The sequence below is a fragment of the Saimiri boliviensis genome, chromosome 6 (genome assembly GCF_048565385.1).
Source record: "Saimiri boliviensis isolate mSaiBol1 chromosome 6, mSaiBol1.pri, whole genome shotgun sequence".
In the NCBI taxonomy this organism is placed as follows: domain Eukaryota; kingdom Metazoa; phylum Chordata; class Mammalia; order Primates; family Cebidae; genus Saimiri; species Saimiri boliviensis.
The window spans coordinates 114,860,814-114,882,475 of NC_133454.1; the positions used below are offsets into that span (position 1 = coordinate 114,860,814).

At 53.4% G+C, this 21,662-nt stretch overlaps 1 protein-coding gene across 2 annotated transcripts; it reads right to left on the reverse strand.

Moving 5' to 3' along the window:
- Positions 1 to 326: 326 nt before the first annotated feature.
- Positions 327 to 11,018, reverse strand: PACSIN3 (protein kinase C and casein kinase substrate in neurons 3). 2 transcript variants are annotated; one of them, XM_039470395.2, is made up of 11 exons: positions 10,907 to 11,018; positions 6,953 to 7,014; positions 6,626 to 6,716; positions 6,362 to 6,518; positions 4,542 to 4,777; positions 4,276 to 4,431; positions 2,258 to 2,433; positions 2,006 to 2,126; positions 1,722 to 1,858; positions 1,167 to 1,288; positions 327 to 843 (listed from the first exon to the last, which is right to left on the reverse strand). In XM_039470395.2, the coding sequence occupies exons 3-11, from the start codon at positions 6,677 to 6,679 to the stop codon at positions 728 to 730; spliced, it is 1,275 nt and encodes a 424-aa protein (XP_039326329.1). In that variant the 5' UTR covers positions 6,680 to 6,716; positions 6,953 to 7,014; positions 10,907 to 11,018; the 3' UTR covers positions 327 to 727. The 2 variants fall into 2 exon arrangements, with proteins under 2 accessions (XP_039326329.1, XP_039326328.1); XM_039470394.2 differs by having other exon boundaries at positions 6,953 to 7,018.
- Positions 11,019 to 21,662: the final 10,644 nt, after the last annotated feature.

Sequence of the window (21,662 nt, forward strand, 5' to 3'; positions counted from 1 at the left end):
TCGGGTGAGGACCCCCTACTCCAGCCAATTACAGATCGGTGAGTAAGGAGTAACAGTCTGCCCAAACACTCCTCGGTCCTCCGGCCTAAACGGGCAGACGCGCTGGCTGGCCTCTCTCGCCCAGCCTCCAGCCGTTCTAGGCTCACAGCAAGCCAAACAGGGAGTCCCTTCCACTCCAGATTAGGATCTAAGTTCCAGGCAGGTACCCCGCAGGCAAACCCTTTTCCAACCCCGGCCCCATAACAGACGCTAGGCCTCCCTCCAGATGCCCTCTGGAGGCCTGGCACGGGTGTCCTATCAAAAAGATGCACATGAGCCCGACAGTGTTGTGTGGTTTTTTTTTGTCAAGTTTTAATTCACGCTAGAACAAGCCACAAAAGAGGGTGCAGCTAGGCCGGAACTACACTCACCCCAAGCCCACCCCAGGAACCCCAAAGCAGAGGTCAGGAACTGGGTCCACAGCTCCTAGGGAGGCCCAGGCACCCCTGAACCATTCTGTCACCTCTGACCTCGCATCTTGCCCTCATCCAAGACTCAGTTGGCCCTTCCCTACCAGTCCCTTTCTAGACAAAGGCCCTTTCCCTCCCTGGGTCCCAGGACTTCCTCCCTCAAGGGACAGAGGAACAGCAGGGGAGCGATGGTTGAGGGCCCTGAGGGTCCAGCTGTCCAGAAGAAGCTGGGCTCTGTCCCAGGGTGGGAAAGCGTCGCTGAAGGGCTTTCAGGGCACTCAGGCGCCCACACACTCCACGTAATTGGCAGGGTACAGGCCAATACGGCCGCTCTGCAGCTGGCCCTGGCACCAGCCCTGCTCATCCTCCTCACTCATCTTCAGCAGCTCCTCCCCTGGGGGAAGGAGGATTGGTCACTGCCAGTGGCCCTGGCCCAGCCCATTCCTGCAACTGAGTCAAGCACTAAGGGGGATGGTGTGGTCCCAGAGCCCAGACATAGCTCAGGCAGAGGTAGGTCAAAGTCAGCAAGCTGCCCCACCCCAGATCTTGAATGCAGCCACAGGCCCCCAGCTGTCTGGCTGGACCCAGAACAGCTGAAGGGCCAAAGGACTGGTGCTTGAGAAGTGGGTAGGTGGCTTGCCTTTCCCACACCCCTGCTCAGGCGGGTAAGGCAGAGAGCAAAGCCTGGAAAGGAACAGGAAGGGGGTCCCAGGGTACCTGCTCGGAAGCTCAGCTCATCAGCTTCCTGCCCCGCGTAGTCATAGAGTGCCCGCACCCGAACCCCAGTGGCGGCCTTCCGGGGACTCTCCTCATCTGACCACTCCTCATCCTGCCCCGTGCTGCAGAGGAGAGGCAAAGGGAGCAGCTCAAAGTGCAAGCAACACAGGGCTGAAGATCTCACCCAGGATTAGGGCAAAGGCCTCCCCACCCCCAGAGGCACCTGGGAGAGGCACCTGGGAGAGGCACCTGGGAGAGGCAGGTGAGGTGCTGAAAGATTCTAGCTCTACCTCGCCATGCGGGGCTGTGAGCAAATAGGCAATCCCTGCTACACGATGCCGATTTAAGGCATAAGGGAGAGGGAACGCTGGCAATGCCTGGCAAATCTAAACCACTATGAGAACCACTATCATTACAGCTACTAAGTTGGCCCTTAGGTCCCTGGCACCAATTTTCAACCCATTTCAGGTGTGAAGGGAATGAAACCAAGGAGAAAGGAAAGGAAGGCGGGAGGCAGAGCTGTTTCTTTGCCACAGCCACACTCCTGGCTCTCACCCTGGGGACCCCGGGGACTGGGGTAGGGGTGTGGTGCCATCTCCTGTGGGCACGATGCTGGTCAGGGTAACCTCATCAGGGCTCCGGCCACCTTTCTCTTTCCGGCTGATTGTCCTCTGTGTGTCCAAGGACCACTCCTATGGGGACAGCACTTACAGTCAGGCGGGGCTGCTGCTTGGTGGCAGTCAGGCCCATCTAGACCACCTTCACTTCATTCCTAGCCCTGGCCGAGCCGAGTGGGAGCCCATCCCACCTCCCAGCCCCACCCCGCCTGGAACACGTGCCTCAAACTGTGGCCAGTTCATGGCCATGCCCGGCCCGTGGGTGCTGCGCCACCAGCGCAGATCCTCTTCGTCACTGGCTGCCTCAATGCTCTGGTGCAAGTTGCGGTGGAGTTCATGGAACCTACGGCCCAAGGCATTCCCTCAGTCTAGGAAGTCCTGGACCGCGCATCCCCCAGTCTCAGCCAGAGCCTGGGGGAGACGGAGAGGACCCGGCACTCCCCCAGATCTCCACGCCCACCGGGCAGCCCATACTTCTCACTGCTGGAAAGGTCGAGGTGCTGGTGTAAGGTGAGCAGCATATCCTTGAAGAAAAGAAGCCGCTGGCGCTCAGCGGCCTGGCAGGTCTCGAAGGCCTGCTCCATGTCCTCCATGTAGCGTGGAGTGTAGCGATGCAGTTCTGCAAGCGTCTGCTCGTACTGAGCTTTCGTCTGGGTGGGGGAGGAGGGGCCTGGTGAGGACCAGACCTTCTTCCACCCTGGACTTCATACCAGACACTGCCATGGGCTGCTAAACCCAGGGCTAGCCATGAGGGGCCATCAGTCTTAAGACCCAGTTCCTGCCCTCAAGGACCCCAGCAGCCTAACAAGGGAGGTGACATCAGACGCAGCAGAAAAAAGCGTATGGTGTGGCTCACTCCTGTAATCCCAGCACTTCGGGAGGCCGAGGTGGGTGGATCATGAGATTAGTTCAAGACCAGCCTGGCCAAAATGGTGAAACCCCGTCTCTACTAAAAATACAAAAGTCGGCCGGGCGCGGTGGCTCAAGCCTGTAATCCCAGCACTTTGGGAGGCCAAGGCGGGTGGATCACGAGGTCAAGAGATCGAGACCATCCTGGTCAACATGGTGAAACCCCGTCTCTACTAAAAACACAAAAAATTAGCTGGGCGTGGTGGCGCATGCCTGTAATCCCAGCTACTCAGGAGGCTGAGGCAGGAGAATTGCCTGAACCCAGGAGGCGGAGGTTGCGGTGAGCCGAGATCGTGCCATTGCACTCCAGCCTGGGTAACGAGAGCAAAACTCCGTCTAAAAAAAAAAAAAAAAAATACAAAAGTTAGCTGGGTATGGTGGCATGTGCCTGTAATCCCAGCTACTCAGGAGGCTGAGGCAGGAGAATTGCTTGAACTGGAACCCAGAAGGCGAAGGTTGCAGTGAGCTGAGATCGCGCCACTGCACTGGACTACAGAGCAAGGCTCCATCTCAAAAGAAAAAAGTCACCGGGTGCAGTGGCTCAAGCCTGTAATCCCAGCACTTTGGGAGGCCGAGGCGGGTGGATCACGAGGTTGAGAGATCGAGACCATCCTGGTCAACATGGTGAACCCCATCTCTACTAAAAATACAAAAAATTAGCTGGGCATGGTGGCACGTGCCTGTAATCCCAGCTACTCAGGAGGCTGAGGCAGGAGAATTGCCTGAACCCAGGAGACGGAGGTTGCAGTGAGCCGAGATCGCGCCATTGCACTCCAGCCTGGGTAACAAGAGCAAAACTCCATCTCAAAAAAAAAAAAAAAAAAGAAAAAGAAAAAAGTCCACCTCATATTTCACACACAGTTAAATAAATAAATAAATAAAAATCTACCACCTGTAATCCCTGTACTTTGGGAGGCTGAGGCATTCAAATCACGAGGTCAGGTGATCAAGGCCATCCTGGCCAACATGGCGAAACGCTGTCTCTACTAAAATACAAAAAATTAGCTGGGTGTGGTAGCGCATGCCTGTAAGTAGTCCCAGCTACTCAGGAAGCTGAGGCAGGGGAATCACTTGAATCTGGGAAGCAGAGGTTGCAGTGAGCGGAGATTGTGCCACTGCACTCCAGCCTGGGTGGCAGAGCAAGACTTCATTTCAAAAAAAAAAAGAGTCTGGTGGAGAGTGAAATGAGGTCAACCTACAGGAAAGAATGGGAGAAATCAGAAAAGGCTTCCTGGAGAAGGTGGAAACTGTGCAGCATCTCAGGATGCAGAGGATTTGCATATGCAGAGCTGCAGGAAAGGACACTTCAGGCAGAGCAGGCAATACGGGACACTGCTCAAGGAAAAAAGCTGGAAGTTCTCTACTGCTGAAGTCATCCCAATGCCTGAAACTCCGTCTCTTTCCCTAGGTAAGGCATCACCTTTTGCCAGGTTCCTCCTTTAAATGATTATCTGGAGAGAGGGTGGCAGGTGGGGATTAGGGTAATAAGAGTGCTGGGGACTGGACAAGGTTTTCGAGGAGCAAGATTCATTCGGGAAGCCGTGCCCTGGGCGGGGACCAGGTCTGGGACCTGCAGCCTGTACCTTCTCGGCCTCCTTAGCACAGCGTTCCACCCGTTCCTGCAGTTTGCGCAGCTGCTCCTGGGAGACGGCGCTGTCTGCCTTCGCGTGGCTCTCCCTCGTCTGGGCTGTCTTCTCGTCCTTCCGGGATGCGTGGTAGCTCTTCTTGGAAGCTTCAACCTGGCATGCACAGAGACCACTCTGGACCCTGGATGCCACGCCCTGGTCCCCTCGAGCCCTTGCAGACCAGGAAGGAGCCTGCCTCGGATACCTCTCCCACCCAGCCTCACCTCTTTCAGCCTCTTCAGCCACGGCTTCTGGGCCTTGCGGAATCCATCCTCCGCCGCCCGGCTCTCACGGAAGCCGCCCAGCACAGGCCGGTGGAAGGCCCCCCGCTGCCAGGCGCGCACCCGCTCACTGTCCTGCCCTTGCAGCTTCTCCCGCACCTCCAGGTGCATCGCGCTCAGCCGCTCGGCCGCCGTGAAGAAGGCGTGCCAGGCCTTCTCCAGTGTGCCATACTGGGGGCCTGCGGGGAGGGACAGGGCTTGGGCCAGGCCTGGGTACCACCCAAAATGAATCCTGCCCCTCTCGCTGGGCACGAGGCATGGAGACATGGGGGTGCAAAGGTGAATGACAACCCTGACAGCTGGGCTTATGAATCCTTGTCTCAGCCACCACCGTGAGGACAGGGACATTGTCAACACTGAACAGGCAAAACACTGAGGTCCAGAGAAGTGAACTTGCCAAAGCATTACGGCTACAGGAGGAACTGAGATTCAAACCCATCTGCTGCATAAACACTACATTCTAAGGCCTCAAAGGAAGAGCCTGTGTGTGCCCTCGAGGAAGACCACGTGCGAAGTGGAAAGGTCCAGGCCCCCAGTCAGAGTGCCCGGGCTCAACCTTCAGCACTTCCTAGCTGTGTACCATTAGGCAAGTCCTTTAGCCTCTCTGAAATTCCAGTTTCTCCTCTAGAAAATACATAAAACAGGCCAGGTGTGGTGGCTCATGCCTGTAATCCCAGCACTTTGGGAGGCCAAGGAGAGAGGATCGCTTGAGCCCAGGGGTTCAAAACCATCCTGAGCAACATAGCAAGACCCCATCTCTACAAAAAATGCAAAAATTAGCCAAGTATGGTGGTGCATGCCTGTGGTCCCAGCTATTTAGGAGATCGAGGCAGGAAGATCACTTGAGCCTGGAAGATGGAGGTTGCAGTGAGCAGGGGATTGTACCACTGCACTCCAGCCTGGATGACAGAGTGAGACCCTGTCTAAAAACAAAGAAAGGAAAGAAGGCCAGGCGTGGAGGTTCATCCCAGCACTTTGGGAGGCTAAGACCTGAGGTCAGGAGTTTGAGACCCACCTGGACAACATGGTGAAACCCCATCTCTACTAAAAATACAAAATTAGCTGGGCATGGTGGCAGGTGCCTGTAATCCCAGCTACTTGGGAGGCTGAAGCAGGAGAATCACTTGGATTTGAGAGGCAGAGGTTGCAGTGAGCCGACATCACATCACTGCACTCCAGCCCGGGTGACAAGAGCAAAACTCCATCTCAAAAAAAGAAAGAAAGAAAATGGGCAAAACAGGCCGGGCGCGGTGGCTCACGCCTATAATCCCAGCACTTTGGGAGGCCGAGGCGGGTGGATCACGAGGTCAAGAGATCGAGACCATCCTGGTCAACATGGTGAAACCCCGTCTCTACTAAAAATACAAAAATTAGGCAGGCGTGGTGGTGCACACCTGTAGTCCCAGCTACTTGGGAGGCTGAGGCAGGAGAATTGCTTGAACCCAGGAGGCGGAGGTTGCGGTGAGCCAAGATCGTGCCATTGCACACCAGCCTGGGTAACAACAGTGAAACTCCGTCTCAAAAAAGAAAAAAGAAAATGGGCAAAACGGGACCATCTCGGCAGGGTTGTTAGAACTGGAAGTAACTCTTGAGCAGCCTTTGTAAACTCTAACCCCGCAGCCACAAGGATGACCAGGAGGATCTCCCCTCTCTAAGGGAGGGTGGACATGGAGTCCTCAAACTTCCCACAAGACAGGCCAAAGAAGCTGCCCCGACAGGCCTGCACTCAGCTGCCCTCTGCCCACTTCAGGGGCCTGGCTCACCCTTCTCCACAGTGCCCCTCCACTTTCGGGCCCAGTCGGCCAACTGCTGGGCATAGGCCTTCTCGATGCGGGCACGCTCCTGGAAGCAGCTGACCAGATCCCCGCACAGCCGGTGCCCGTCCTCCACCCGCTGCACTGTGCGCCTGTAGTTGCCAGCCTGGGCATGCAGGAGAAGGGCGCCGTCACCAGAGAGAAACCCCATCTTGGGCTGGGGCTGTTGGCTGGGCTCCTCCCCTAGACAAGTAGCCGAGCCCAGCTGCTCACCTCCCAGAAACTGCCCCCTAAGGCCTCCCCTCCAGCGTCCTCTTCTGGAGCCATGGTGTCCCCGCAGCACGGAATGATGGCAGATTTGGGGCTGTGGAGGGCAGAGGGGTAAGCGGGAAAGTTGGACATGTGCTTCTGGCGATAGGAAAAGACCCTCTCTATCCTTGGGCCTCGTCCCACCGCCATCCCCACCACCAAGGAGCCTTCAGAGCTAGGACTTAGCAGGCAGGGTGCTGAAGTCCCCAAGAAGAACCAGGATGGATGAGGATGGAGTCTCAAAGTTCTTCGTCTCACGGCTCTGTCCTTCCCCCCTTAACCCCCACATACCTGGGGTCTAGAGATCACTTCAGGGACCCGGGTGTCCAACTCTCAAAGCTGCCGCCGTGACTCTGCCTTGAAGGAGAGCAGAGCAGGGGTGAGGGTGAGGGCCTAGAGTGTCCAGGGCGGTGCCCGGCACCCCCAATATAGCAACTGCTGTCAGAAGCGCCAGATTCCAGGGAGGAGAATGCCAAGCGGGTCACACGATCCAGCTGAGGATTAAATGGCAGGCGGGGGTGGGCGGTGGGCAGAGGGCCCCACTCCCCCAACTGCTGATGAGAGAAGAAGACTCCTGCCCCCGCCAGGGGCTCTGTTGCCTTCCCTTGAGTGACAAGATGACCCTATTACCCAAGAGGCCAAGTGAGAGGGTGCCTGGCCACATCCCAGTAGCTCCTTGTGCTGAAGAGGGCACGAAGAGAGCCAAGAGGCCTGGGTTCTGTCTTGGCCAGGAAGCCCGAACAAGCACATGTAACTCTTCCCTCCTAAGGAGGCCCCAGCTCCAAGATGGAAACTCCTCCATGTGCTCTACTGCTACGCTAGGGCTGGTGTGAAACTCAAACCAAGCAACACACCAGAAATACCAAGGGCCCTGCAGTCACAGGAAGATACCCATCTCACTCCACACATCCACTGAGGGCCCGCAGGGCTCTGTGGGGGACACGCAACCTGGGCCTGCCCTCCAAAGGCCTGGCATCCAGGGTAGTATGGGGAAGTGAGAAGCAATGGCCAGCTATAAGAACGTTCCCGGCCGGGCACAGTGGCTTACACCTGTAATCCTAACACTTGGGGAGGCCGAGGCGGGCGGATCACAAGCTCAAGAGATCGAGACCATCCTGGCTAACATGGTGAAACTCCGTCCCTACTAAAAATACAAAAATTAGCTGGGCGTGGTGGTGCGTGCCTGTAGTCCCAGCTACTTGGGAGGCTGAGGCAGGAGAATCCCTTAAACCCAGGAGGTGGAGGTTGCAATGAGCAGAGATCGCACCACTGCACTCCAGCCTGGGCGACAGAACAAGACTCAGTCTCAAAAAAAAAAAAAAAAAAAAAAAAGAAGGCCGGGCACAGTGGCTCACACGTGTAATCCCAGTACTTTGAGAGGCCGAGGCGGGTGGATCACGAGGTCAAGAGATCGAGACCATCCTGGTCAACAAAGTGAAACCCAGTCTCTACTAAAAATACAAAAATTAGCTGGGCGTGGTGGCGCGTGCCTGTAATCCCAGCTACTCGGGAGGCTGAGGCAGGAGAATTGCTTGAACCCAGGAGGCGGAGGTTGCGGTGAGCCGAGATCGTGCCATTGCACTCCAGGCTGGGTAACAAGAGCGAAACTCTGTCTCAAAAGAAAAAAAAAATGTTCCCGAGGCTGGGTGCAATGGCTTATGCCTGTAATCCCAGCATTTTGGGAGGCTGAGGTGGGTGGATCACTTGAGTCACTTGAGGTCAGGAGTTCGAGACCATCCTGGCCAACATGGAGAAACCCTGTCTCTACTAAAAACACAAAAATTAGCCAGGCATGGTGGCAGGCACCTGTAGTCCCAGATACTTGGGAGTCTAAGGCAGAAGAATCACTTGAACCGGGGAGGCAGAGATTGCAGTGAGCTGAGATTGTGCCACTGCCTGGACAACAGAGTGAGACTGTCTCAAAAAAAAAAAAAAAATTTCCCCAGAATCACAGAGGAGGGGAGGCCAATTCCAACCCCAGAACCACCACCCCAGACAGAGACTCGAGAACACAGCAGCATGTGGCTGCTCTCCTCCTGCCTTTGGGTAAGGTCTCAGCTGTCCCCAGCACGGATTGACTCACGGACTCTAGAAGGAAATCGCTTCCTCTCTGAGCAGGCCCAAGGGACACAGCCAGACCCAGGAGGACAGTGTGTGACCTCTGTCCCCAAAGCAGGGTTCTGTCACAGCACTTCCTCCAAACTCATGAACCACTGCTCCTTCAGACCTCTAATTGAGGCATCTTCTCAACCACTTCCCTTGTTCCTCTATCCTTGCTCCTGTAGCCCCAGGTGACCCCTCAGTCGAGGCGTATAACCCATGGGTTGTGGCCGACAGGACAGTATCTGTCTCCACTCACGGACAGAGGCTTCTGGGATTCTGATTTGTGTGTCCCCACTCGCTGGAATCAGCAATAATTAGTTAAGTGAGAAAACAAGCGATGTCCACCTGCGGCCCAGGAAAGCCGCAGGCTCCAGCAGCTGTGGGAACGCTTGGTGCAGGCGGGCTTCCCCCCATGCTAACAGAAGGCAGAGCTAGGGGCTCCGCAGAGACCCAGGCAATGAAGGTGCCCACCAGGGGCCCCACACTTGGTTCCCTCTGGAGTCTGTCCTGCCAGGCCAGAGAGGACTTGACAGGGCGATGGCGAGAAAGAGAGCTGCAGTCATGAATTGCAGGGTTCTGGAGCCATCCCAGTCCAGCCTCAGGGGCCTGGGGCCCCCTGCCTGCTCCAGCCTCCAAGCTCCCTGCTCCCCAGAGAGCTGTCCCCCCCCCCCACCCCGTCCCTCTCTCTGGCCCCAGAACAGAGCAAGCTGTGTGTACCGGGCTGGCACAGCTCCCTCCGGCCTCCCAGAGCAAACACAGGCCCAAGCCCCGGGTGCAGCCAGGCTCCACAGCCGCAGCCTGACCTCACTGTGTGTGTTGGGGGGAGCCTTGCACCTTAGCCCCTGTTGAGGAGGTTGGCACCCTGTGCCTCCTGAGCTCAGCAGAGACCCAAATCAGTCCCCAGAACACACCCCATCAAAGGCCAGAGCTCAGAAAGTAGGTAATGCAATCTTTCCAGTCCCGGGAGCCAGCACCTACGGGCTGAGAGGTCTTCCTGGGCCTGGCAGGGTCTCCTTGCAGTTGCACGGGCCAAGGTAAGAGTCCCTGATTCAGGGAAGACCCACTCTCCCTACCTGAGGCCTGAAGGTACCCGACCCAGACCAGCCCCGACCCCTTCTAGAAGCTAGGGGCTTGCCCCTGGGAGGGAGCTCAGCCATCCTGCCCGGCCCATCCCTGCGTCCTGAGTCACAGGCTGCGCCCAAGGGCTTCTTCCCCCGGAGTCGCCCCCCCCCCCCCACCAACCCGCGTCGGCCCGCAGCCCTAGGTTTTGAGGACACAGCGGGGAGAGGCAGTCGGCTGGTCCGGAGAGGGGCAGCGGGGCTAGAGGGGCTGGAATCGGTAGTCAGAGCCAGCCTGGAGGTCAGGAGGCTGGGGAAGGGGGTGGCGCAGCGAAAGGGGGAGGAGGCAGGGCCAGGGAGGGGCATAACAAAGGGGCACTTTTGGAAACCCGACCTGCCGGCCGGGGTGCCTGCTCGCTTATGACGCACTCCGAACCCCAACCTTCACTCCAGGGCTCGGAGCCCAGGGGCTGCGCGCCTCTGGCCTCAACCCTTATGGACCTCGCCCCTCGACAGAACCTCTTGCCGCCCGGAGCTGCAGAACTCTGAGCCGGTGGAGCCACGCGGAGCGGCAGGGCCGGGCCTAGCCACCTAAGCTCTAGGACTTCTTGGCCAAACTTGTTGAACTTGGTCTCGGCGGGGGTGGGGCCACCGTCATCGCCATGGAGGGGACGCCCCCTGCCTGGGCCGGTCTCGCCGTGGACTCCAGTTGGTAGCCCCAAGCAGAGGACCCAGGAATCGGGGCTTGCTGCAGAGCGTGAGGGGTCGCCAGAGAGCGAGGCCCCTCTCGGGCCCCGGGACGGGCGCGAGGCGGGCGGATGGGGCCCCTGGAGATGGCTGAGCTCCAGCGCTGGCACCCCCTCCCCCGGGCGGCCCGCGGAATTGCGGAGCCCGCGGCGCAGCAGATTGGACGGCCCCTCGGCGCGGCTGCGGCCCTTCCCGTCAGCAGGCAGAGCGGGGTGGCCGGGGGCTCCTGGGGCTGGAGCCGGCTCCACTGCAAACTTCAGGAGCCGGGGCAGGAGAGGGCGGGCTCGAGCCACGGCACCCGCCGCCCGTCCCCGCGCGTCCCCTCCACGGCACTCACCGCGTCCTCCTGGGGCACCTCGGCGAGCGGGGGTCCGGCCACGCTCCAGCCCTAGTCCTGCCGCTCCCGGGCCCGCGCGGCCGCCTCCCGGAGCGCGCCGGGCCCTCCCCCGGGAAGCCCGGCCCCCGGCCCCCGGCCCCGCCCTCTCCTGGCCGCCGCTGCCTCTACCCCACGCGGCGGGGCTGCGGGGCTGCAGGCATCGCATCGACCGGCGGCTCTTGGGTCGCGAGCCGGGAGTTCTCCGCTCCCGTCTGTAGAGCGCCTGGGCGGGCTTCCCAGGGTTGCGCCCCTGGGCCTCAGGGAGCCAGATTTCGGCTTTGCCCCTCCCCGACCATTGCAGAGCCTGGGAGACCGGAGGGAGCAAGAAGGGACCGGGCCGGCATGGGCAGCCCTGGAGCGGGGCCGGGGTACACTGCCTTACATTTTTGGCTGAGCACAGCTTGCTTAGAAATTGGCTCAGGCGAGGCTCACAATCACCCCTTATAAGCACTGGGATTCCCATTATACAGATGTAAAAACTGAGGCTCCGGGGCTTTTCAGCGGCTTGCCCAAGATCTCCCTCTAGTCGGGCAGGGCCGGGACTCCAAACCCGTGCCCTACCCTTCCACAGCTCCCCTGCTAATCTGGGGCGCCTTCTAAGGTCTGAGGCGAACACGCAATGGGGGTGGGACAAAAAGGCGTAAGCTCCTCCCTCTCCGAGTTCTTATTTCCAGATTTTGCACCGCGATTCATTCTTAAATCCCTTCGCCCCTTCACCCCCTTTATCAGTCTGGTAGATTTTTCCAGATCGCCACGATGCCACCCCACACTAAATAAATTCCTTCTCCCTCCCCTCTCCCCGCTTCCCCCTGAGGAGGAGATTTTGCAGAGCCGGCCCGTCTGTTATTTATATCCACTGGAGCGGTCCAAGAATGTTCCGAAGCTGACCTAATCGCCACCTGCTCTGCCTCTCCACCCCTCCCGCTCTCTCCTGGGCCCGGTGACACAGCGGCAGTGGCCCCGAGCCTGGGAGACTAGGGGGAGCGCGGGCCAACGGGGTCGGACGTCCGGGATGCAGAGGGTCCCGGCCGCGCAGATTCCGTGCGGATTGGAGATCCCCGGCGATCTCCGCGGAGTGAGCCCCCAGGGACGCGGCGCTGCGCCGGTACAATTCCTCCCACTCCCAGCTCCCTGAGGAGTGTGAGTGAGTGCGCGCGGAGTTTTAAACGGCACCTTTAAAAATAGCACAATTATGTTGTTTCTAAGTCCAGGAGGAATCACTGACGCGTTCTTTACGCAGTTGAATCCGCTCACAAAATGGAAAAGGGGCCTGGAGAAAATGAATGGGGGTAATTTTATCGGTGAGGACTCACTCTCTGGGCAATGCTAATGGGAGGGTAAAACTGCCTCCCCAAGACACCTGTGGGGCACCCAAGGCGCTCCACCTTTGGCCTGAGGATTCTGGCCGTGTTTGGCAAATCATACCTGAATAGTGAATCTGAAACCTGGAATGTAGTTTCTGAAACCAGTTTCAACACTCAATCTCGCTTAGGGCTTGGAGAAGTCCCTTCTCTCCTTATCTCTCTACCTCTGTAAAACATGACAGGTGACCCGGCTGACCTTCCACTGAGCCATGAGCCCCAGCTAATTAATGATTGTAACAACAACTGCACATCAGAGGATCTGGGAAAATGGCAAATGACAGCCACAGTGTTTTGTATTCTTTAAAATCACTTAACATCCCACCTAGTGCCTGAAGGCCTTTAGGCACCTAGACTGGAGTGTGAAAACACAAGAATGAAACTAATTACAGGAACTACCTATTAAAACCTCATTAAAAATTAAGTTGGCAGCCAGGCTGTGGGATGTGGGAAAGCCAGGCCATAGAGAGACTCAGAAAACAGGGCTGCTCATCAGACCACAAGGAGAAGGGATGTGGAGTGGAAAACATCTGGCTTGCCTTGGGCTCAAGTCTGGGAGCAGAAAGCAGAAATGTTGCAGCTGATCTTAACTGCCCCTAAAGTACTGTAGGGGAAAAAAAACAACAAAATAAAACCCAGAGCATAGGGGCTGCTTCTAAGGTGAAAGTACACAGACACGCCCTTGGAAACCCAGCTCCAAGCTAATGATGCCCCCAGGGCTCCGATTCTGTGCTCTACGGCACATCATCCATACTGCTCCATCCTTGCTGTCCTCAACCCTGAGTTCAAGAGATGTCCATGGATAGAGGGCTGCATAAAGACAGAAATCTAAGGCTGGGTGTGGTGGCTCATGCCTGTAATCCCAGCACTTTGGGAGGCAGAGGCAGGTGGATCGCCTGAAGTCAGGAGTTCAAGACCAGCCCAACCAATATGGGGAAATCTCATCTCTACTAAAAACACACCAAAAAAAAAATTAGCTGGCATAGTGGCGGGTGCCTGTAGTCCCAGCTACTTGGGAGACTGAGACAGGAGAATTGCTTGAACTGGGGAGGCTGAGGTTGCAGTGAGCTGAGATCGTGCCACTGCATTTCAGCCCAGATGAGGGAGACTTTTTGTCTCAAAAAAAAAAAAAAAAAAAAAAAGACAAATCTAGCAAGGCACTTGGCTCAGTGTACCAATGGAAGATTGGTCCATAGCCAAATATGCCCCTCACAGACTCACCTTGAGTTTCTGGAATGTCCTAACCACTGTGCCTTCATTTGTTTATTTATGCATTCATTCATCCAGCCAAGAAAACATTTGAATTTTTACTCCATGCTAAGTTCTATGCTAGGAATGTTGGGGATACAAAGTTAAATAAGGCAGATCCCCAGCAGGCACAGTGGCTCACACCGGTAATCCCAACACTTTGGAAGGCCGAGGCAGGCAGATCACGAGGTCAGGAGATCGAGACCATCTTGGCTAACACGGTGAAACCCCATCTCTACTAAAAGTAGAAAAAATCAGCCGGGCGTGGTGGCAAGCGCCTGTAGTCCCAGCTACTCAAGAGGCTGAGGCAGGAGAATCTCTTGAACCTGGAAGGCAGAGGTTGCAGTGAGTGGAGATCACGCCATTGTACTCCAGGCTGGGCAACACAGCGAGACTCCGTCTCAGAAACAAAAGGCAGAGCCCCAAGTGTACAGTAATGATGCAATGCAGATAGTAAGTATTCAGGCAGAAGGGATGACCTTTCACAGGACATGACACTGATTGGTCTTGATGAGTAGGAATTAGTCATGTGGACAGGCATTCTAGGCGGGAGCTTCAGGGTGTGCCAAGCCCCAGGGGTGTTACCATATGACTTTGTGACCTAGCGATTCTACTTTTTGGTATTTACCCTGGACAAACGAGTGCAAATGCAGAAAGAGGTACAAGGATGTTTGCATATAGTACTGTTTGCAACAGGGAGAACTGGAAACACATCATCATGAAGGCAATAGTTGAATAACCTAAAGTTCATTCATGCTGTGGTTTACTCTCCAAAAACTCAAGAACAAGGTAGAGATTCACCTGAGGTCAGGAGTTCGAGACAAGCCTGGCCAACATAGTGAAACCCCATCTCTACTAAAAATACAAAAATCGGCCAGGCATGGTGGTGTATGCCTGTAGTCCCAGCTACTTGGAAGGCTGAGGCAGAAGAATTGCTTGAACCCGGGAGGCGGAGGTTGCAGTGAGCTGAGACCACACCACTGCACTCCAAGCTGGGTGACAGAGCAAGACTCTGTCTCAAAAAAAAAGGAAAAAAAAAAAAAAGGTTTAAGATGAGAATGGAGAAAAAAAATAGAGAGAGAGATAAAGATGAGAATGGAGAATGTACCTATGTGTAAATTATGTAACTAAAATTAAAAACTGAACGGGTGGTAAGTGTATCTAAAACAGTGCTATCCAATTATTTTCTGCAATGGTGGGAATGTTCTATAGCTGTGCTATACCAATATGATAATTATTAGTAGCATGAGACTGCTGAGCACTTGAAATGTGGCTATTGAAAATATAAAATTTTAATTTAAAATTTTTGGAAAAAAAAGAAAAAGAAATAAAAAATAGGCTGGGCGCGGTGGCTCAAGCCTGTAATCCCAGCACTTTGGGAGGCCCAGGCGGGTGGATCACGAGGTCAAGAGATCGAGACCATCCTGGTCAACATGGTGAAACCCTGTCTCTACTAAAAATACAAAAACTAGCTGGGCGTGGTGGCGCGTGCCTGTAATCCCAGCTACTTAGGAGGCTGAGGCAGGAGAATTGCCTGAGCCCAGGATGCGGAGGTTGCGGTGAGCCGAGATCGCGACATTGCACTCCAGCCTGGGTAACAAGAGCGAAACTCCGTCTCAAAAAGAAATAAAAAATAAAAATTTTGAAATTAATTAAAAATTTAGGTGGTGCGATGGCTCATGCCTGTAATCCCATCACTTTGGGAGGCTGAGACAGGAGGACCACTTTAGACCAGGAGTTCAAGATTAGCCTGGCCAACATGGTGAAACCACATCTCTACCAAAAATACAAAAATTAGCCACGCATAGTGGTATGTACCTGGAGTCCCAGCTACTCAGGTCAAGGCTGAGGCAGAATTGCTTGAATCCAGGAGGTAGAGGTTGCAGTGAGCTGAGATCCTGCCACAGCACTCCAACCTGGATTTTAGATCAAGACCCCATCTCAAAAAAACAAACAAAAAACAAACAAACAAACAAAAAAAACACTGGGCAAGGTGGCTCACGCCTATAATCCCAGCACTTTGGGAGGCTGAGGTGGGCAGATCACGAAGTCAAGAGATCAAGACCATCCTGGCCAACATGGTGAAACCCCATCTCTACTAAAAAAAATACAAAAATTAGCTGGGCATGGTGGCGTGTGCCTGTAGTTCCAGCTACCCGGGAGGCAGAGATTGAAGTAAGCCGAGATGGCACCATTGCACTCCAGCCTGGTGCCTGGCGACAAACCAAGACTCTGTCTCAAAAAAAAAGAAAAATTAGCAGAGTGTGACGGCACAAAACTGTAGTGCCAGTTACAGGGGAGGCTGAGGTCACCTGAGCCTGAGAGGTCAAGGCTGCGGTGAGCCGTAATTGGCCACTGCACTCCAGCCTGAACAACAGAGTGGGAATCTGTCTCAAAAATAAAAAATAAAAAAAATTAACAACTACATGTGAGTAGTGGCTACTGTATTGGACTGTGCAGATCTCCAGTATCTAGAATAATGATGTCATAGGCCGGGCACGGTGGCTCATGCCTGTAATCCCAGCACTTTGGGAGGCTGAGGCGGGCGGATCACCTGAGGTCAGGAATTCAAGGCCAGCCTGACCAACATGGAGAAACCCCGTCTCTACTAAAAATACAAAAAAAAATTTAGCTGAATGTGGTGGTGCATGCCTGTAATCCCAGCTACTCGCGAGAATGAGTAGGAGAATCCCTTGAACAGAGGTTGCGATGAGCCAAGATCGCGCCACTGCACTTCACTGCAACAAGAGCGAAACTCCGTTTCAAAAAAAAAAGAGATCATGATGGGGTGGAAGTATCAGAGGCATTTGAATCAGAGAGACTCCAGCTTGAATAACGGGTTGGGTATAAGGCTCGGACCTACTGGGCTGCATTCCCAGAAGGTTAGGCATGCGGAGTCCCGCAGATAAAAGGATGCGATAAAGAAGCCGGCCAAAACCCACCAAAACCAGGACGGCAATGTGACCTCTGGTCGTCCTCACTGCTCATTATACGCTAAATCTACTGAGTTAGCATGCTAAAAGACACTCCCACCAGTGCCGCGACAGTTTATAGATGCCAGGGCAATGTCAAGAAGTTACTCTATTAAAAAAAAAAAAAAAGTGCCGGGCGCGGTGGCTCAAGCCTGTAATCCCAGCACTTTGGGAGGCCGAGGCGGGTGGATCACGAGGTCAAGAGATCGAGACCATCCCGGTCAACATAGTGAAACCCCGTCTCTACTAAAAAAATACAAAAAATTAGCTGGGCATGGTGGCACATGCCTGTAATCCCAGCTACTCAGGAGGCTGAGGCAGGAGAATTGCCTGAACCCAGGAGGCGGAGGTTGCGGTGAGCCGAGATCGCGCCATTGCACTCCAGCCTGGGTAACAAGAGCGAAACTCTGTCTCAAAAAAAAAAAAAAAAAAAAAAGTTACTGTATATAGTCTAAAAAGGGGAGAGACCCACAGTTCTGGGAATTGCCCACCCCTTGACTGGAAAACTCTTGAATAACCTACCCCTTGTTTAACATATAATCAAGAAATAAATAAGTATTCTTAGGTGAGCAGCCCTTGCTGCTGCTCTGCTTATGGAGTAGCCATTTTTTGTTTGTTTGTTTGTGAGACAGTGTCACTCTGTCACCCAGGCTGGATCCAATTTTAAGCAATCCTCGTGCCCCAACCACCAAAGTAGCTGGGATTATAGGCATTCACCACCAACCCTGGCTAGTTTTTGCATTTTTGTAGAGACAGTGTATCTCCATGTTGGCCAGGCTGGTCTCGAACCCCTGATCTCAGGTGATCTGCCTGCCTCAGCCTCCCAAAGTGCTGGGATTACAGGAATAAACCACTGTTCCTGACCAGCGTAGCCATTTTTATTCCTTTACTTTCTTAATGAACTTGCTCTCACTTTATGAATTTGCCTCGAATTCTTTCTTTCACCATACCCAAGAACCCTCTCCTGGGGTCTAGGTCAGGACTCCTTTCTGTTAACAGAAGCAGATAGATGGAAGATGAAGCTGGAAAGATAGGTTGGGATTGGATGGTGAAGATTTGCAAACTGGGTTAGGAAATTTGTTCTCTATCCTATAGGCAGTGGGAAGTGTGCATGGGAGTAAGTAGATCAGATTTCCCCCCACCCTTTTTTTTTTTTTTTTTTTTTTGAGACAGAGTCTTGCTCCGTTGCCAGGCTTGAGTGCAGTGGTGGGATCTCAGCTCACTGGAACCTCCACCTGCCCAGTTCAGGCGATTCTCCTGCCTCAGCCTCCAGAGTAGCTGGGATTACAGGCATTCATCACCACGCCCAGGTAATTTTTGTATTTTTAGTAGAGACAGGGTTTCACAATGTTGGCCAGGATGGTCTCGATCTCCTGACCTCGTGATCTGCCCACCTCGACCTCTCAAAGTGCTGGGATTACACCGCGCCCAGGCGATTTCCCTTTTTTAATGATAACTCTGGCCACCCTGTGGAGAGTAGATCAGAGCTCGATTTCCCAGCAGGCGATTTCCCTTTTTTAATGGTAACTCTGGCCACCCTGTGGAGAGTAGATCAGAGCGAGCTGAGTGCTGCAGGCAGGGTTGTCTCTTCCCACGGCTGCTTTGTGAGTTTCCCTCCATGGCCTCTGGACATTCCCCCAGCATTCCTGACAGGCAGCTGAATAAAGTATTCTGATTTCACTGCTATGTTTTTCAGATCGCAGGCAGTAAAGGTGTAAAGACTGGTCCCAGTTATTGAGAGTGGTTAACTTCAGTGGGGGAGGCTGTTCGTGAGTTAGCAGCAGACCAATGGTGAAAATGAATTGCAGGTTTCAGAGTGCAGCTTATAGAGAAAGGAAGTTACCCTAGGGGGGAAAAAAAAAGTTACCCTACATAGTCTAAAAAGGTGAGGAACCTGTAGTTCTGGGAATCCACCATTGCCCCAGGCATATTCTTTAGCCAGTCAGCACTGGCAGGAAACACCCAGCAGTTGTCATGTGTACCCTGGGTTACAGCTCCATTGGCCAGGAGGCTCCTGCTCAGGAAGCCTGTCCTGGTGCACTTGGGGCCTTCCCTGAGGTCCACTGGGGTCTTCTTGCCAGTGAATGAGGAGTTCCTCCCGGCAGATCCATTCATTTAGTCGGCTTTCAGGGGACACCTGTTGTGTGTCCAACATCATGCTGGGTGCTCAGTCCTCAATTCAAAGAAAGTAGGCCAGGTGTCGTGGCTCACACCTGTAATCCCAGCATTTTAGGAGACCGAGGAGGGTGGATCACTTGAGGTCAAGAATTCAAGACCTGCCGGGCGCGGTGGCTCAAGCCTGGAATCCCAGCACTTTGGGAGGCTGAGGAGGGTGGATCACGAGGTCAAGAGATCGAGACTATCCTGGTCAACATGGTGAAACTCCATCTCTACTAAAAATACAAAAAGTTAGCTGGGCATGGTGGCATGTGCCTGTAATCGCAGCTACTCAGGAGGCTGAGGCAGGAGAATTGCCTGAACCCAGGAGGCGGAGGTTGCGGTGAGCCGAGATCGCGCCATTGCACTCCAGCCTGGGTAACAAGAGCAAAACTCCATCTAAAAAAAAAAAAGAGTTCAAGACCTGTCTGGTGAACATGGTGAAACCCTGTCTCTACTAAAAATACACAAATTAACCAGACATAGTGACACATGCCTGTAGTCCCAGCTACTCAGGAGACTGAGGCAGAAGAAGTACTTGAACCCCGGAGGTGGAGGTTGCAGTGAGCCGAGATCATGTCACTGTACCCCATCCTGGGTGACAGAGCAAGACTCCATCTTAAGACAAAAAAAAAAAAAAAAAAGAAAGAAAGAAAACAGACAAGATGCCTAACTTCATGGAATTTTCCACTGAAATCAAATAAAGGTCCGAAAACATCATTACCAATTGTGATGAGTGTTTAAAAGAAAAAGGAAAAAGACCGGGCGCGGTGGCTCATACCTGTAATCCCAGCACTTTGGGAGGCTGAGACAGGTGGATCACAAGGTCAGGAGTTGGAGACCAGTGTAGCCAACATGGTGAAACCCCATCTCTACTAAAAATACAAACATTAGCTGGGCATGGTTGTGGGCATCTGTAATCCCAGCTACTCAGGAGGCTGAAGCAGAAGATTGAACCTGGGAAGCAGAGGTTACAGTGAGCCAAGATTGCCCCATTGCATTCCAGCCCGGGTGACAGAGCAAGATCTGAAAAAAAAAAAGGAGAGCGTGCTGGAAGGGGATAGTGGGAGTGTGGATTTAAGGAGTTTAAGCCGCCACCCAAAAAGACTCAAAAGACAAATGGAAGTTAAGAAGGTGAAGAGGGAACCTGGGAAATGGCATTCCAGGCAGAACTGATGTACGCAAAGGCCCTTGGGTGAGAACTTGACCTTCTGGGACAGAAGGGTAGAGTAGGCGGGGCATGGCAAATGAGAGGGTGAGAGGCCCAGGATGAGGTGGGAGAGGCAGGCAGCACCCAGACACTACCAGGCTTTGTGAGTTCTGTTCCGCATGCGGAGGAGCCCTTGGAGTGATTTCAGCGGAGGAGTGAACTGAATGGCCTTTTTGGTTGTTGCATGAGGAATGGATCAGAGCGAGACATTAGCAAGCCATGGCCTGTACGGCCCACAGCTGAGAGTGGTTTTTACTTTTTCTCTTTTTTTTCTATAGAGATGAGGTTTCCCTGTGTTCCTTAGGCTGGTATCAAACTCCTGGACTCAAGTGATCCTCCTGCCTCGGCTTCCCAAAGTGTTGGGATTATAGGCATGAGCCACTGCACTGGGCCAGTTTTTACATTTTTTAATGAAAGAAAAAAATAGTAAAAATAAGACTTTTGTGATACACAAAGGTTATAGCAAATTAAAATTGCACTGTCTATAAGTAAAGTTGGATTGGAACACAGCCGCATTCATTTATTTATAAATTGCCTTTAGCTGTTTTCATACCACAATGGCAGAGTTAGTACTGTAGTTGGAAGAGAAATCATATAGCTTAGACAGCCTGAAATATTTACTAACCGCCCTTACACAAAAACTGGCCTGACTCATGGATTAGAGAGAGAGAAAAAGCAGGGAAACAAATTAAGAGGTACCTGTGGTCATCCAGGGGTAAGATGACCACTTAAGGTAAACAATATGGCTTGTTCCAGGGTGGTAACCATGGAGGTATGAGAAATGCATGGGGCTGGGCACAGTGGCTCATACCTATAATTCCACCACTTTGGGAGGCCGAGGCAGAAGGATCACCTGAGGTCAGGAGTTCAAGACCAGCCTGGCCAACATAGTGAAAACCCCTCTCTACTAAAAATACAAAAATTCGCTGGGCGTGGTGGTATACACCTGTAATCCCAGCTACTCGGGAGGCTGGGATATACGGAGAATCTCTCAGGAGGCGGAGGTTGCAGTGAGCCAAAATCACACCACTGCACTCCAGCCTAACTGACAGATCGAGACTCCATTTCAAAAAAAAAAAAAAAAAAAAAAAAGTACATGTTTTGAAGAAGTATTTTGGGGAAAGAATCACCGGAACTTGCTGATGTGTTGAAGATGAATGGGAAGGGAGAGACGCTTTTCAAAAAGACTCCCAACATGTGATCTTGGATTGGATTCTGGACCAGAATAGGACATTGGTTGGGCATTTGGCAGAATTTGTATAAGACTTGTAGATTAGATGATAGTGTTATCAGGGTTAACTTCCTCGTCTTGATCAGTGTATCATGGTCATATATGATGACTATGGGGAATCAGGGAAGAGTATATTGAAACTTCTTATAACTTTTTTGGAGCCGGGCACAGTGGCTCATGTCTGTAATCCCAGCACTTTGGGAAGCCAAGTTGGAAGGATCACTTGAGTCCAGGAATTCAAGACCAGCTTGGGCGACATACTGAGACCCTGTCTCTACAAAAAACAAAACAAAACAAAACAAAAAAACACACAACTTTTGCCACTCTTTTGTAAGTCTGAAATTATTTCAAAATGAAGGGGTCTCCTCTCTTGACTTTAGAGCCCCCCTCCCTCTGTCTCTGTACAGGGAAGTTTCTTCCTTCTTTTTTTTTTTTTTTTTTCCTTGAGATGCAGTCTTGCTCTGTCATCCAGGCTGGAGTGCAATGGTGCGATCTCGGCTCACTGCAACCTCTACCTCCTGGGTTCAAGTGATTCTCC